General features: G+C 40.5%; 1 protein-coding gene across 1 annotated transcript in view; it reads left to right on the forward strand.

Annotated features, from left to right (window-relative positions):
- LOC140554324 (E3 ubiquitin-protein ligase HERC2-like) overlaps positions 1-14,748 on the forward strand; it is a 35,630-nt gene extending 20,882 nt beyond the window's left edge. The window contains exons 27-46 of the mRNA XM_072677209.1: positions 64-285; positions 990-1,081; positions 1,792-1,922; positions 2,511-2,638; positions 2,745-2,943; positions 3,217-3,276; positions 3,362-3,467; positions 4,175-4,370; positions 5,454-5,611; positions 7,111-7,185; positions 8,684-8,734; positions 8,867-8,935; positions 9,073-9,207; positions 10,831-10,971; positions 11,061-11,230; positions 12,081-12,144; positions 12,224-12,282; positions 12,408-12,591; positions 12,698-12,797; positions 14,032-14,748. Of these exons, the coding sequence (XP_072533310.1) occupies positions 64-285; positions 990-1,081; positions 1,792-1,922; positions 2,511-2,638; positions 2,745-2,943; positions 3,217-3,276; positions 3,362-3,467; positions 4,175-4,370; positions 5,454-5,611; positions 7,111-7,185; positions 8,684-8,734; positions 8,867-8,935; positions 9,073-9,207; positions 10,831-10,971; positions 11,061-11,230; positions 12,081-12,144; positions 12,224-12,282; positions 12,408-12,591; positions 12,698-12,797; positions 14,032-14,246 (2,555 nt within the window). The 3' untranslated portion in view covers positions 14,247-14,748. The remainder of the gene's footprint in view (positions 1-63; positions 286-989; positions 1,082-1,791; positions 1,923-2,510; positions 2,639-2,744; positions 2,944-3,216; positions 3,277-3,361; positions 3,468-4,174; positions 4,371-5,453; positions 5,612-7,110; positions 7,186-8,683; positions 8,735-8,866; positions 8,936-9,072; positions 9,208-10,830; positions 10,972-11,060; positions 11,231-12,080; positions 12,145-12,223; positions 12,283-12,407; positions 12,592-12,697; positions 12,798-14,031) is intronic.
- Positions 14,749-15,000: the final 252 nt, after the last annotated feature.

Raw genomic sequence — 15,000 nt, forward strand, 5'->3', positions numbered from 1 at the left:
TGCTTCTCGTGTTCTTACTGTATCATCACCTGAAAATAACCAGCACTTTATATTTACTCTTAGATGGTCAGCTATTCACATGGGGTGAAAACTCTGGAGGACAGCTGGGTTTGGGCAAAGGCGAGCCCAGCTCTCTGTCTCCTAAGCTCCTCAAGTCTCTGTGTGGGATCCCACTGGCTCAGATCAGCGCTGGAGGAGACCACAGCTTTGCCCTTTCTCTCTCTGGAACTGTGTTCGGCTGGGGCAGGAATAGCGCCGGACAGCTAGGCCTGGGAGACAGGGAAGGTATGGACCTTAGTATGGTGCAACAGTTGTGGTGTGTAAGGATGTAAATACAGCTGTATTGTTTGGAAGGTGGCCATTCACACCTTAATGAATGCATTTAGCAGTCACTCTAATCCAGGGCGACTTAACCCTTAATCTTAACCTTTTTTAATCAAGCTTTAATCTTAACCCTAACCCCAACCTTACCCTTCACTCATCCCTAAATCTTAACCCTAACCCCAGCCTTACCCTTCACTCATCCCTAAATCTTAACCCTAATCCAAACCTTACCCTTCACTCAACCCTAACCCTAATCTTACCCTTTGCTCATCCCTAAATCTTAACACTTAATCTAACCCTAACCCTTTGTCTCTTAACTTAACTCTAAAATGATGGGTTAGGGGTTAAGGTTAGGTGTAGGGTTACATTCATACATTCAGACAGTCCTTTTGGTTTAGAGCTCAGTTACAGTTAATACATACTCAATTGAGTACTAGCTGAATGTCAGGTGAGCATCTACAAGACATCTATAATGGACCATCCAAGTACAGTGATACTTATTGCAAAAACAACAGGCCAAAATACAGTGTACAATGCTGCAAATCATTCAGAAATCACACCCTTACACTCCCTGTGGTGTGACGGCACAGTAAACCCAACCCTTTGTCTATAACTGTGTAATATCACTGTCAAAGCAGCAATGCAGATCCCTGCCTCTTTTACAGATAGGCATGTTCCTGCCTGTGTGAGGAGCTTGAACCAGAAGAAGACAGTGTTCATCTCATGTGGGGAGGACCATACTGCTGCTCTAACAAAGGTTAGGTCCAGACATTTCCAATGCGGTCATGTGACAATCCAATCTTTGACAGTGCTCCACTGTCAAAAGCCTTTTGTGACGTATGGGGATGCAGTTTGATAGGCTCTGAGAGGCTATAACCTGCAGATAGGAATCAATAGTACACACATTAAGAGAGAGGGACAGTTAGAGCTGTAGCTCGTTCACTATGTTTTAAGGTTTAGCTGAATAAAATGGAGAACCTTGGGCTAGCTGAGTTGAGTTGAGGATGCAACATGCCCTCACCTCACTCTGCAGCTGGAGCTTTGTATAAGTTTAGCTTCTGTTTGTGAGTGAAATGTGTCCAGAGATATTGTTTACTATCATCTCCACCTTGTCACATTCTTGGCTTTGAACACCTGGTAAACAGTTCTTCAAGGGTGCTGGTCCTAATCTGGTCAGGGGTAGTTCCTGAGGGCCCATAAGAACATTTGTGGTGGAAGGCCACAGTCCTGCAGAGAACCCCTTAAACAGCCAATGGCCTGCCGGCGGGCCAAACTTCTATTACCAAGGAATAGCCCCACTAGTTTGTACAGAGGTCCCTGTAGTTAGTGTGTAATAGGCCTTGGAGTGTTAAGGGGTTAAATGAGCCACAGTGCTTTGACCCTCTAGAACGAAGGGCTGGTACTTTAGCCCAGCTAGCTTATGAATGACCCTTTTATGTGTCTGTATTCATCTCTCTGCATTTTTAGGGAGGACTGGTGTTCACGTTCGGGTCAGGATGTTACGGTCAGCTCGGACATAACTCATTCAGAGATGAACTTCGACCTCGGCTGCTAAGCGGACTCTGGGGGTCAGAAGTGTCCCAAATAGCCTGTGGACGGTAAGGAACTGCCTCGAAGTGCTGCAACCATATGATAGTATGACCTGGACAGAAAGCTTAGAGGATAATGTTCATTTAATTATGCATAATTATGCTGATAAAGGATATTATTGTGATCTGAATTCAGTTACAAAGTCCACATATGACAGAGCCTTACTGTATACACTATATGGACAAAAGTATTGGGACACCTGCTAATTTATTGTTTCCTCCAAAATAATAATATTTCAAAAAAATATTTTTTATGCTTTTGTTGGAGTAACTGTCTCTACTGTCCAGGGTAAAGGCTTTCTACTAGATTTTGGAGGATCATTGCTGTGAGGATTTCACTGAATTTAGCTATTCAGCTATCCGAGGTGATTGTAGTATAATCTGGTAAGGTTGGTGCTTATCCTAGCACCTTGGCTTTCAGAGGTCTAGGGTTTGTCACTTCCATGTACCGAACTCTAATTAGTCAATAATGCCAATGCCATGTCTTCGGTTCTCAGGTTCTCAAGTCCAGATACTATTTTTGCTAGCATTTTAAATGTAAATTTCAGATATGGAACAGCAATAGTTGATAAATATGACTTTTCTCTTGAACCCTAGACATCACACTCTAGCACTGGTTAGATCCTCCAACACAGTCTTCTCATTTGGGTGTGGAGAGCAAGGGCAGCTTGGAAACGGACAGCGCACCAATCAGTGTGTGCCCCTCCCTGTACGACTGTTACCAGGTTAGTAGAGCGATGAACTGGAAACTGAATCAATGTCTCCAGTTTTTACTGCAGTGAGATTTCATCCATCTCATCAGATCTCTAACGGCATGGTGTTGTTGAACAGACAGCAGGCAGGATCAGACAGTGGAGAGGGTTTTTGCGGGAGGGGATCTTTCTGTTGCCTGTTGCACTAAGGAAGGCGAGATTGTCTCGGCTGGTTCTTCACCAGCTTTGTGTGAAGGAACCTCAGTACTGGACGACCAGCTTCTTGACCGATGGATTTTGGACTGTGAAAAAGCAAACGCATGGAACAAAGTAAAAAGGTACGGATGGGCGCATGGCATGTTTTTTAGACATGTCTACAAGACACTTCACCTCAGTCATCATAAATGTATAAGATATCATAGAAGCCAATGGAAGCCAGTGACCTTCACCGGTCTCTAGTTACTTAGCAGGGAGGGAAAGAAAGAGGTTTAGCCCAGGAGCCTTTAAAGGGTATCTATAGGGTATTCCAGCACAGAGCCTCATTCTGGTGATGATTAGATTTGACTAAGGGCTTTAATGATGTGTCATGCTTGGTTTCTCTGTCTCTGTAGGGAAATCAGGAGAATGTTCTCCTCAGCATCGTGTATCAATGGCAGCTTCGTTGACAAAAGGTAGAGCTGTACTTTCTCTGTTTTTCAGAACATGTCCAAATATTTCAGTCTATTAGTTTGACTGTTTATTTTTTTTTATTATTAGCCAGGATAAACATTACACAACATCTGACAACTATTCTGGTCTGGATTTGTCCTTGGCTCGTTGTGCTTTTGAGAAGCTGGCCAAAAAGCAGAAGATTCTACTGGAGGTATGGCTCTGCGTGTTGAAAACTTCATTTGAACAATACATACACTATATGTCCAAATGTTTGTGGACACCCCATTCAACGGATGCATTCAGCTACTTTTTTTAAGGTGCACCCATTGCTGACACAGATGTGCAAATGCACACGAACACAGCTTGTCTAGAATAGAATAGACAGGACTTTCTGGAGCAGTAACCATGAACCTATTGGCACCAGGCCTAATGCCAGGCATGGGCTAGAGGGGTCCCAGCATTGAGCTGTGGAGCCGTGAAGGAACTGTGTTCTCTGGAATGATCATGGTTGATGCTCTGTCCAATACTTTTGGGATGAGTTGGGGAGTTGGGGAGGAGGTGGGGTGGTGATCATCCAACATCCTGACCTCAATAATGCTCCATAAGTAGAAAGCCTTCTTCCCTGGACAGTAGAGACAGTTACCCCAACACAAGCTGGTGGAATTCTTTTTAATTGCCCTTGATTTTAGAAGAAACTATGAAATAGCAGGTGTCCCAATACATTTTGAATATAGTGTATATGTGGACAGTATGCACTGTAAACCTGGATGAGCTAGCAGAGCTCAAAATAGTTGAAAGTCAGTGTAATAAAACTGTCTGAAGTAATTACAGCTCAAAATAACACGAGGAAAGGAGGAAACACATGTTTTCTTTGGGGTTTACAGTCTAAGTTGTGACACTGGTGATATTTCCTATCAGGTGGAAAGAGTAGTGGAGCGGGATCTGCTCCCCTCCCTGGAGAACACCGCTGCTGCTGGTGTAGAAGCTCTGAGAGCTTACCTCATCCTGCCTGAACTCCTCAGAGTGCTCAGAAAAATCCAGCGTGGCACACAGCTCACCATAGTGCTGGCCTCTGCCATTGTAAAACTGGACCAGGAGTCTCAGAATGTCTTGAGTAGGTCCTCTTTTAGACACTGCACTAATTTGGACAAGCGTAATTCACAAACCTTTTAGATTTATTCTATAAATACTATTTTTAAATTGTATTTTTAGTCATTTCAGATATTGTTGCTGTCTAATGAAAACATGTATCTCCAAAATTAAAAAATTACTTTACAGGAGAAGGCAAAAATAGCCTTTACTTTGAATGGATGGCATTGTAAAATAAGAGCTTATTCCAAGTAATTTAGAGTATTTCTATTGGCCTGTTCATCCAGATTATCTGTTATCTGAGCAGCTACAGGGATCAAACCATGGAGACGTGTGTTAAGTCCTTACCCTACTAGCTTTGGGAGCTTTGCTAGTGCTAGGGGGGCTACAATGGGTGGAGATGGAGATACATGTTTTTTTGTTGGACAGCAGCGATATAAGACATATACACTGAAACCTTGTCTTCGACCTACTTGATTTAAATGTGTGCACCCTTTTCACATTGAAGCAGCTCATGATGTAGTAACTGCACTGAATGTAATAAAAGCTCATAATTTAATAAAATGTTCATCCAATAATTTTATATATTTATATGTTTTTTACATACAATATATACAATATACAATTATATATACAATTTATATACAATATTTGTTACATATTGAATAGCTATATATATTATTTTTTCTTTTATGTTTATTAGATATATAATAAAAATAAAAATAATCTAAGGACTTAAACACACATTGTAATAAAACACTAATCTGACTGTTTAAAGTCAATGTAAACAATCACCAATCAGCCATAACATAAATCAGCTCTTAAGCTCTTACCACTGACCATATAGGAGCACTTGTAGTTCTATAACTCCAGACTGTCGTCCATCAGTTTCTCTGCATGCTTTGTTAGCCTCCTTTCACCCTGTTCTTTTATAGTCAGGACCCCACAGACCAGCTATTATTTGGGTGGTGGGTCATTCTCAGCCCTGCAGTAACACACTGACATATTTATGTGTAATTTCTGATCGCAGGATTTCTGTGTATAATTGACATTAATCTTTAATCAGCCAAGAAGTGTCCTGTGCTCATTTCTGGTAACCTTCCCTCAGCAAACCTGTGGACCAGGCTGCCCTATTACTACTACAGAACACTGGTGATGACGTTCCACTCTGTGGCCACGCACTTCGTATCCCGCATGACAACTGAGATCTGCAACAACTGGAACGAAGCCTCGCCTCCTCTGCATGTTCTGCAGAAGCTGTATGACGTAAGAATGAGAAGGATCAGAGCATTTTCTTATTGTTATACACACACACACTCCGTCAGACTTTACTACATTGCAATTTTCCACCATCATTTTGCAAATGTCACCATATGTCCAAATGTTTGTGGACACCTCTTCTATCAAATTCATATAGCAACATTAAGTTTCACCCTTTGCTGACACAGATGTGCAAATGTACGCTCACAGCTTGTCTAGTGCTTCCATAGAATAGGGCCATCTGTAGCAAATAAACATGAATGTTGGCACCATGCTGCCTAATGCCAAATGAGCTAGAGGGGTATAAAGCCTCCACAGCATTGATTGAGCTGTGGAGCAGTGGAACTGTGTTCTCTGGGATGATGGTTGGTGCTCCATCCAATACTTTTGGCATTTGATGTCGGGGAGTTGGGGATGAGGTAGGGTGGTGATCATCCAACATCCTGACCTCACTAAGGCTCTTGTTTCTGAATGCAATCAAATCCTCACAGCAATGCTGTCTCCACAGTCTGTAGCCCTGGACAGTAGAGACAGTTACTCCAACAAAAGCAGAATAAATTGCTTGATTTAAGAAGAAGCAATGAATGAGTATTGGTGTCCCAATACTTTTGTCAATATGGTGTATTTTAATTATGAAGTTGTTCCACTTACACGCTCCTAGCAGATAACAAGCTAAATTGGTCACCCCCACCAGCTCACACCAGCTGTACAAACTGATCTGCAGTCAGTGCCTTTATCATAAAGTAGGGCTCTACGATATTGGAAATAAATTAACATTGCAATATTTTGTTGCTTTGCGATAAAAAAAAATCATCAGAAGATTTCTCCAGAAGTCAATAATCCAACATGTAATACTTAATAATGTATAATGTCCTCTGTGTATCGAAAATTTAAGAGGTCAGTCTGTGCTGCCGGCTGCCAGCAGAGGGCGGTGGCGGCGAGGCACTGTTACCCAAGGGAACTCCAATTCCCCGAACACCTAGGGTTAATCAGTGCTAACCAGATGCACCTGTTTGGCACTGCATATAAGACTGTGCACTTCACTGCCGCACATTTGTAGAGGGATGACCGGTACGGTGCATGTAATGATATTAATAATGCCCCCTGTGTATGGACCTCCACTGCCAGGGTTGCTGGTTTGAATCCAGCTGGGAGCGACTTTTTTCCTCCCACAGTCACAACAGCTCATCATATCACTTAACTCACCTAATTAAGGCCTGTTCTCACAGGGTGTCCTCTCTGCACATGGGTCTGCAATAAATTAATGATACTGGCCAGGGATAATCTACCTCTGGTAGCTCTATCATGGAAAATGAGAATAGTGGACGTTTTCTTTTCCTATTAAGTAAAGTTGTAGCATGATTGCCTTACATGACACTGCACATCCCGCATGTGCACATTGCGATGATGATGCTGAAACGATATATCGTGCAGCCCTAATGTCAATAAGCTGTTGGTACTTGAGTGTTGTACTAATTCTTATGATTTTTATGATTTTTTTGCAGATTAACAGTCAGAGAAACACAAGGTTGACTGATGATCGTTTCTATATAAAGGAGGTCAACGATTTTTTTTATACTGTAAGTGCTACGATACACCATATTCACATTCATGTAACTTGCAAAGTAAACATAAGCAAATGGACAGGTTTTAATACAGTGTCACAACCTGCAAGTACTGTTACTCTACTCTGTTAAATTGTTGTGCAGCCATTAGCAAGCTGAGTCCAGCCCAGTCTGTAAGGCATAAAGAGTCCTCAGCTAGTGGAACACAATCACAAAAGATGTTGGGTAATGTTTTCCAATCGGATCTGAGATGTCTAGGTTGGCAGGTTTAACACAGATATACTAAGGAAGTGCAGACCTCTCCTCACCCCTTCTGTCATTTTGCCTTGTAAAGTTTTAAGTACGGTGACTATATTTAGTTTTTGATAAAACCTTCTACAGAAGCTCGAAGCCTTGGTGTAGTGATGGATGATCAGTTATCGTTCTCAAGTCATGTTGCAAACGTAACTTGGTTCTGTAGATTTCTCTAGAGAGGCCGTCCAGGTGCTTGTTCAGTCTCTCGTCACTTCCAGACTTGACTACTGCAACTCTCTTCTGGCTGGTCTCCCTCTGTGCACCATTAGGTCCCTGCAACTCATCCAGAATGCAGCGGCACAGGTCGTCTTCAACGTTCCTAAATTTAGCCATGTCTCTCCACTGCTGCATTCTCTCCACTGGCTTCCTGTAGCTGCTGCCCTCATCAGATTCAGAACCCTGACTCTGGCCTACAAAGCCAAGAACAGACCAGCCCCTCCGTACTTGATGGCAATGGTCAAAAGCCGGTCTGCACCAAGAGCCCTTCGAGCTTCAAGTACGGCTCGGCTCGACCCGCCATCCCTTAAAATCCGCAGAAGACAAGCGTCCAGGCTTTTTACTGTCCTGGCACCAAAGTGGTGGAACGAGCTTCCCCTGGGTGTCCGAACGGCCGAGTCGCTCGCTGTCTTCAAACGCAAACTGAAGACCCTCCTCTTCAGAGAGTACTTGGACGAATAGTTCTATGGTCGCCTTATTGTCTTGTGTTTAGAGTCTAAAGCTTAGAGGTATCTTTTGAATTATTAGCCTATTCTAACCAGCTAAGGCTTTTCTTGGGTAAATAGCAAAGCTCTTTGTAAGTCACTCTGGATAAGAGCGTCTGCTAAATGCCGTAAATGTAAATGTAATGTAAATGTAAAAGAGGACACTGGGGACACATAGGAGTCCACTGTAGTTAGGGGGGCTTTAAGTAGATCTAAGTTGCAGGGCCATAGCAATGTGTATGTGTGAAAAAACAAATTGCTTAGATTTTTTAGCATTAAAAACTGTAAAAATGTGTGTCTGTACAGTTTTTACAATGTGCGGTGAATGTAGTAGCTAACTATGTAAAATCAAAGCAGTTTCCCAGATATTTATGCAATTTATAGATCCAGAAAAGAGGTTAATGTAAGGGGTTCATCTGAAAGCAGAATATATATATATATACTAGAATCATGAGCTGCTGAAGTGTGATTGGCTGTAGCTCACTGTAGTGATTTTAATGCCTTTGTTATCTCCCCAGATTTCACCTAACACCACAGATGAGGAATTCGAAGTTGCCGTGAACTTTATAGTACGTCTTGATTCAGTTTTAAAATTATGTAAATGATTAATTATAGATTTTAAGAAATATGAACATATTAATTATGCATATTAATGTCTATTTTGTTTATTTATGTATTCACTTTTTCTTTTGCCTTTTTAGAAAAATGTCAACTTCCTTCTCCCTTTCCCATTCATCCTTGATATGAGGTCCAAATGCAAACTATTCATAGTAAGTACATTCAGTTATATATATATATATATATCTATATATATATATATATATATATATATATATATATATATATATATATATATATATATGATGTATATAAAGTGCTTAATTTGAATGTTATTTTCTGTCTACAGTGTTTACAGATACAACAGCAGCTGCTGGTGCCACCTCCCTGTGCAAATTCACTCTGTGTGAACAGAAAGACTGTCCTGGCAGACACTCTCACATATCTGAAATCAAATATTCATAACTTTTGTTTTCCATTGAAGGTTTGTTTCAGATTCACTGCTTGATTAATAGCGTTGTTTATTCAAATACACTATATACTTAACCCACAGTGTTGTTCAGTCTTACAAACATCCTGACAATGGAGTATGTTTTTCCTCAGAGAATGGGAGAGGCAGGGGCACCTTTAGCTTTTTGCTGGATCATTTTGAAAAATGAAAGCCAACTTAAAATGATGCAGTAACTGATTACATATGTTTTATAACAAAAATGTTTTTGAGTTAACTCAACGTAGTTTCTTCGGGCGTTCTCCTAACTCACGTTTTCTGGTTCTATATCTCAATTTGATCAACAATACATGTTAAGTTAAGCCTCGAACATATTAGTAAATGAGCTGCAGCTGATCCTGATTAAGGACAGTGTAAGATGGTTAGTCTGTAGCTCCTCCCACTCTAGACAGTAAATTTGTTTACTAGTAGGTAAGACGTCCCCCCATCTCAGAAGTCACTAATAGACGTTGTTCTTTCTGGACCCGGACCTATAACCGCTAAACTATTGTGAAGTGTTTAATTTGAAAAAGTCCAGAGGTGCTACCTGACGAGTTATTAGGCATTAATTTAATTTATGATGCACATTTTTTTTAAAGCATTGTTTTATATTTAGATTGAGTGTCACTTTACTTGGACGGTCCATTATAGATGCCTCGTAGATGCTCACCTGATAGTCAGTTAACGTTAAAATGAATATGTATTAAATGTAACTGAACTATACACCCAACCCTAACCTTACACTTAACATTTTAGCTTTAGGGTTAGGGTCAGATTTAAGGTTTAGGTGTAAATTAGAATTAGGGTTAGGTTTTAGGGTTACATTCAATAGACAGTCATTTACAATCAGCTTAGACTTCAGTTACATTTAAAATAAAGTCAGTTGAATGTTAATTGAATGTCAGGTGAGCATCTATAAGACATATATAATAAACAATCCAAGTAAAAGAACATTTATTTATTTGTTCTTTTTAGTATTTGTCATTTTCTATTAATTGTCAGTGTCTTTGTGAACTAGACTACTTTAGTATACAGGATATCACACTAATTAATAGTGTAAGTTAGACATTGTGATGTTTCGGACCTTGGCCTGTGGAGATTTTCTCTAGCTGGACCTTATTAAGGGTTAATTAAAGACCCCTGACGTACCATGTGGAGGAGGCCTTCCTATTCTTATTCTCTTGATCAAGGAGACCTATGGTGTTGATGGGTGTCTTCTAAGTTTGTTGATAAGCAGGCAGTTAGACAGTTGCGCCACCCTGCAGCTGTGAAGCCATGTACATTTCAGTGCCTAAGAAAGAACAGAAAGGTAAACTTACTGTAATTTCACAGCTCTAGATCGGCCTCAGTCTTATGATAAAGTGAATCATAACCTGCAGGTGGGGATAAACAGAAATCAGATTGAGGGGGAGGAGCCACAGATTAAACATTATAACTAATTAAGTTAACTCAGAAGTGCTCTGCATCATTTTCTATGTCATTTTAAGTCAACCTGCCTTTAATGTTTCTACAGTGTATGCTATTAGCAACCTAAATCCACAAAATTCATCAATGCATCAAAATTACTAAAACTATTGAAACAATCAAGCGGTCAGTCAATCACAAATCTCTCCCTGACAGGTGAAATTTCTCCTGGAGGACGGGTTTGATGCTGGAGGTTTGCGTACAGAATTCTTCAGACTGCTTAGTCAGGATCTAACAGAAGCCTCCAGCCTGATTCAAGCATCTGAAGATTCAGGGCTGTTCTGGTTCTCTCCTGATGTAGGTCTGAGGTCCATATGTGGTCTTTCTCAGAACGTACTGCTCTTAGACAGCAGATAAATACAGTGAGTCTTTATTGTCTGTTGCAGACGACGTCTGGCACCACTGATGGGTTCTACTACCTTGGCGTAATCTGTGGAATGGCCTTTTATAATCAGTGCTATTTAAACATCGGCTTTCCGTTGGCACTCTTCAAGAAGCTACTGCACCTGAGTCCAACTCTCAGCGACCTGGAGGAGCTGTCCCCAGTGGAGGCCAGGTTCAGATGGATTGTCTGTTGACCTCGTATAGCCTGAAACTTACATAGTTAGGAGAGCGAGGAACTGTACTAATGAACTCACTCTTCTAACTACATAGCTTACATAATAGTTTAATAATAGTTACTACACGGTATGGACAAAAGTATTGGGACACCTGCTCATTCATTGTTTCTTCTGCAATCAAGGGCATTACAAAGAGTTTATCCTCCTTTTGTTGGAGTAACTGTCTCTACCGTCTAGTAAAGAAGGCTTTCTACTAGATTCTGGAGCATTGCTGTGAGGATTTAATTGCATTCAACAACATGAGAATGTTGGATGATCACCACCCCACCTCATCCCTAACTCCCCAACTTACCCAAAAGTATTGGATGGAGACAACATAGGGCTTTCTACCCCTTTAGCCCATGCCTGGCACTTTGCATGGTGCCATTAGGTTCATGTTTATCTGCTCCAGAGAGTCATGTTCTATTGGCAGTACTTCTCTACAGGGACTAGACAAGCTGTGTGTGTGCATTTGCACATCTGTGTCAGCAATTAGTACAACTTAAAGTAGCTGAATGCATTAATTAGTTAGGGGTGTCCACAAACATTTGGACTTATAGTGTGTATAACAAAGCTGAGTGTCTCAGTGTCTGTTTCTAATTAAAATTATTTTAGAATTTAAAAAGTAATTAGTGAATTATTTTAGTGGTTCAGGGATTATTTATATTAGATTATTGTATTATTATTATTATTATTATTATTATTATTTATTGTAAAGCTGTGAAGCGATATAAATGTATTTGGGTTATAATTTATAGAGATGTAAATTATTATTTTATATTTTTTTGTTGTTTCCCTCCAACATAGAGGCCTGAAGGATTTGCTGACAGAAGATGAGGACGTTGTGGAGGACCTGTATTTGGATTTTACAGTAAGACGACAGAGCTGTATTTTACTGTACATTTGGGTGTGCTCTTTACATCAGTCTACATGAGTGTTGTTCATTTCAGGTGCAAGACATAGAGCTCATCCCACATGGACAGGAAATCCCAGTCACCAAATTCAACAGGTGTGCTGTTTATTTTCACCACTTTCCGATTGGTCAGGTCTCGCACACATTTATCCACACAACAATCTTCATGATGTTCCTAGATGTCTGTGAAACTAAACTCCATGCATTCCATTCTTTTACAGGCAGAAATATGTGGACTTGTACGTGGACCATTTCTTCAACAAGTCTGTGGAGTATCAGTTTAAGGAATTTGAGAGAGGTTTTTCTTATGGCAGCTACTCCAAATGCTGGACGGTGTTTCTGCCAGAAGAGCTCAGGCTTCTCCTCTACGGCACATCCGAATATGAGTGGGAGAAGCTTCAAAAGGTGGAACACAAACTTTTTGAGAGTTAATTATACCTTATCGATCTTCTTTTGCATAATTTATTCATATTATTTTTGACTGATTTATTGTGTGTTCTGTTTTCCTCAGATCGCCACTTATGAAGGCTGCGGACCCTCGGATGTGCTCATCCAGAATTTCTGGACTGTTGTCTTTGAGCTTTCTGAAGAACTCCAGAAGAAGTTTCTGGGTGAGTTGTGTATGTATGTATAATATAATACAAACTCTACAACAGCTTTTAATATATAGTTTTATAGTTAAAATGATAATGAGCCTGTGGTGTGCTGGTGCCCTGTCCAGGGTGCATTCCTGCCTGGTGCTCTGTTTGCACTAGTGAACTGACATTTACTTCACCTTGAGTTCACATTTTTTGTACTGACCCCTGAACAGCACTCAGACACAAAGTGCACAAATTTGCACACATGACCACAGCAGTTCCCGTGCTTCAATCCTTGTGTTGATAATGCTAGCAGGTCTGGTGCTTTCGAGACAGAAAATGGCACGCCTTCTTTGGGTGATAGATACTTTGGGTGGTGCTACTCAGACGAGGGGATTGTATAAATTAGAGGAGCAAAATCTGAACTGTGCACAAACAACAAATGTATATACACACACTCCACAAAAGGAAGCTTTTTATAATATGCTTCCTTTTTTTACAGTCCTACTGTGTGCTCTTTTATGAAACACTATATGTCCAAATGTTTATGGACACCCCAGCTACTGATCACACAACAGCAAGACAAAAGCCCAAATGAATAAAAATATAGATAAACAATCTATATATATATATACTTTTGTGTTCTGTTACGATAAAGGTTAGCCATTCTGCTGCTGTCTGGATGCTCATCTGCTCTTGTGACAATGTAGATCTGATTGGTCAGTCTGATTTACGTGTCAGAAAACAATGCAAAAAATAGAGCAGGCGTTTTCAAAACTTATGTTTTTAATTCTATAAAAATCAGACTCAGTGTGAAAGGGACTTTATGCAACTTATAGTCACTGAATGCAATCATTAGAAGGGGTGTCCACAAACATTTGAGCATATAGAGTGCAGACAAACAGGAAATATGGTATATAGTATAATAGAGATATAGAGATTTTGGATGATGTGTGGTACAGTAGGAAGTCGTATGCATGCACTGTTTAACCCCTTAAACATCTTATCTCCCTCCAGTGGGCCGAAAGTGTATGTCTTAGTGTGTAATAAGCCTTGGAGTGTTAAGGGGGTTAACAGTATTATTATATATAGAGTATAATAATATGGGAAACACCTTTAAAAAGCTTTATCAGAAAAGCTTTATTTTACTTAATGGTGTCATTTTCCCTAAAGGGTTTTGAAGCATAGTGAATGAACAGGCATGTTGAGTGTGTTTTAATTTCACTGCACTAAATGACTTTATATGTGATTGTTGTTGTTTTTGCAGTTTTCATGTATGCGTCAGACCGGCTGCCAGTTGGAGGCCTCTCTCAGCTACGCCTCAGAATCATCAGACATGACTATGAAGACGCAGACGAGCGTAGCCCAGTGGCCCAGACCTGTTTTGGCACCTTGAAGCTTCCAAACTACAGCAACATTGACGTACTCCGAGAAAGACTAGTTCACGCCATCACCTGCTGTGAGGTGTTTGGAATGGAGTGATTTGACTGGCCAAGTTTTCGTGAAGACGAGAGAGGTCTCAGTCTCTAACCCAGCTAAATAAACCTGTGATTGCCGACCAAGCCTACAGAGGTTGCAGGGTTCGACTGTGTAAATTACTCACTGAATTATTTAAATGCTTTGTTTGGCTGGTGTTTTATATATATATATATGCAGTATATGGCCACATGACACTTGACCACAACACCTATATGAGCTGGGTGGACATGCTATTTCAAAGTCAGGAGCATGGCGTTTGCGTCCCCCACTCCCTATTTGAAAGGCGTGTCACTGGTTTGGTCAATGTTCTTCTTCTTGCCAAAGATGTTTTGTGAGGTTGAGGTCAGAGCTTGGTACGGGCCACTGGAGTTCCTGGAGTTTACCAACATGCATTAGATCTTGTAAATATAAATGTAAACATGCATCGGTTCTGTTTTTTGGGCCGAGGCTGTGGGCATCGCGTAACTTGGGACAATGGGACAATAATAAATAAATTTTAAAAAAATTGACAATGCAGGGTTTTTTTTGCTGTTCTCAAGCTCCACCCATTCTCATATGTTTCAATAACAAAACAGACAAAACATTTTACATCTCATTTTTCTCCTCTAAACTGTCTTTCCATCTCCACTGTCTAATTCAAACTGTTAGTTTTCCCTGTGCTAACATCCTTTTATTCCCAAAGAAATCAGTTTTTAAACCCTTATTCATAAGAAGGCGGGGTTACACCTAAGAATGAAGAGCCTACAGTCTGCAGGAC

The sequence above is a fragment of the Salminus brasiliensis genome, chromosome 4 (assembly GCF_030463535.1).
Source record: "Salminus brasiliensis chromosome 4, fSalBra1.hap2, whole genome shotgun sequence".
Lineage (NCBI taxonomy): Eukaryota > Metazoa > Chordata > Actinopteri > Characiformes > Bryconidae > Salminus > Salminus brasiliensis.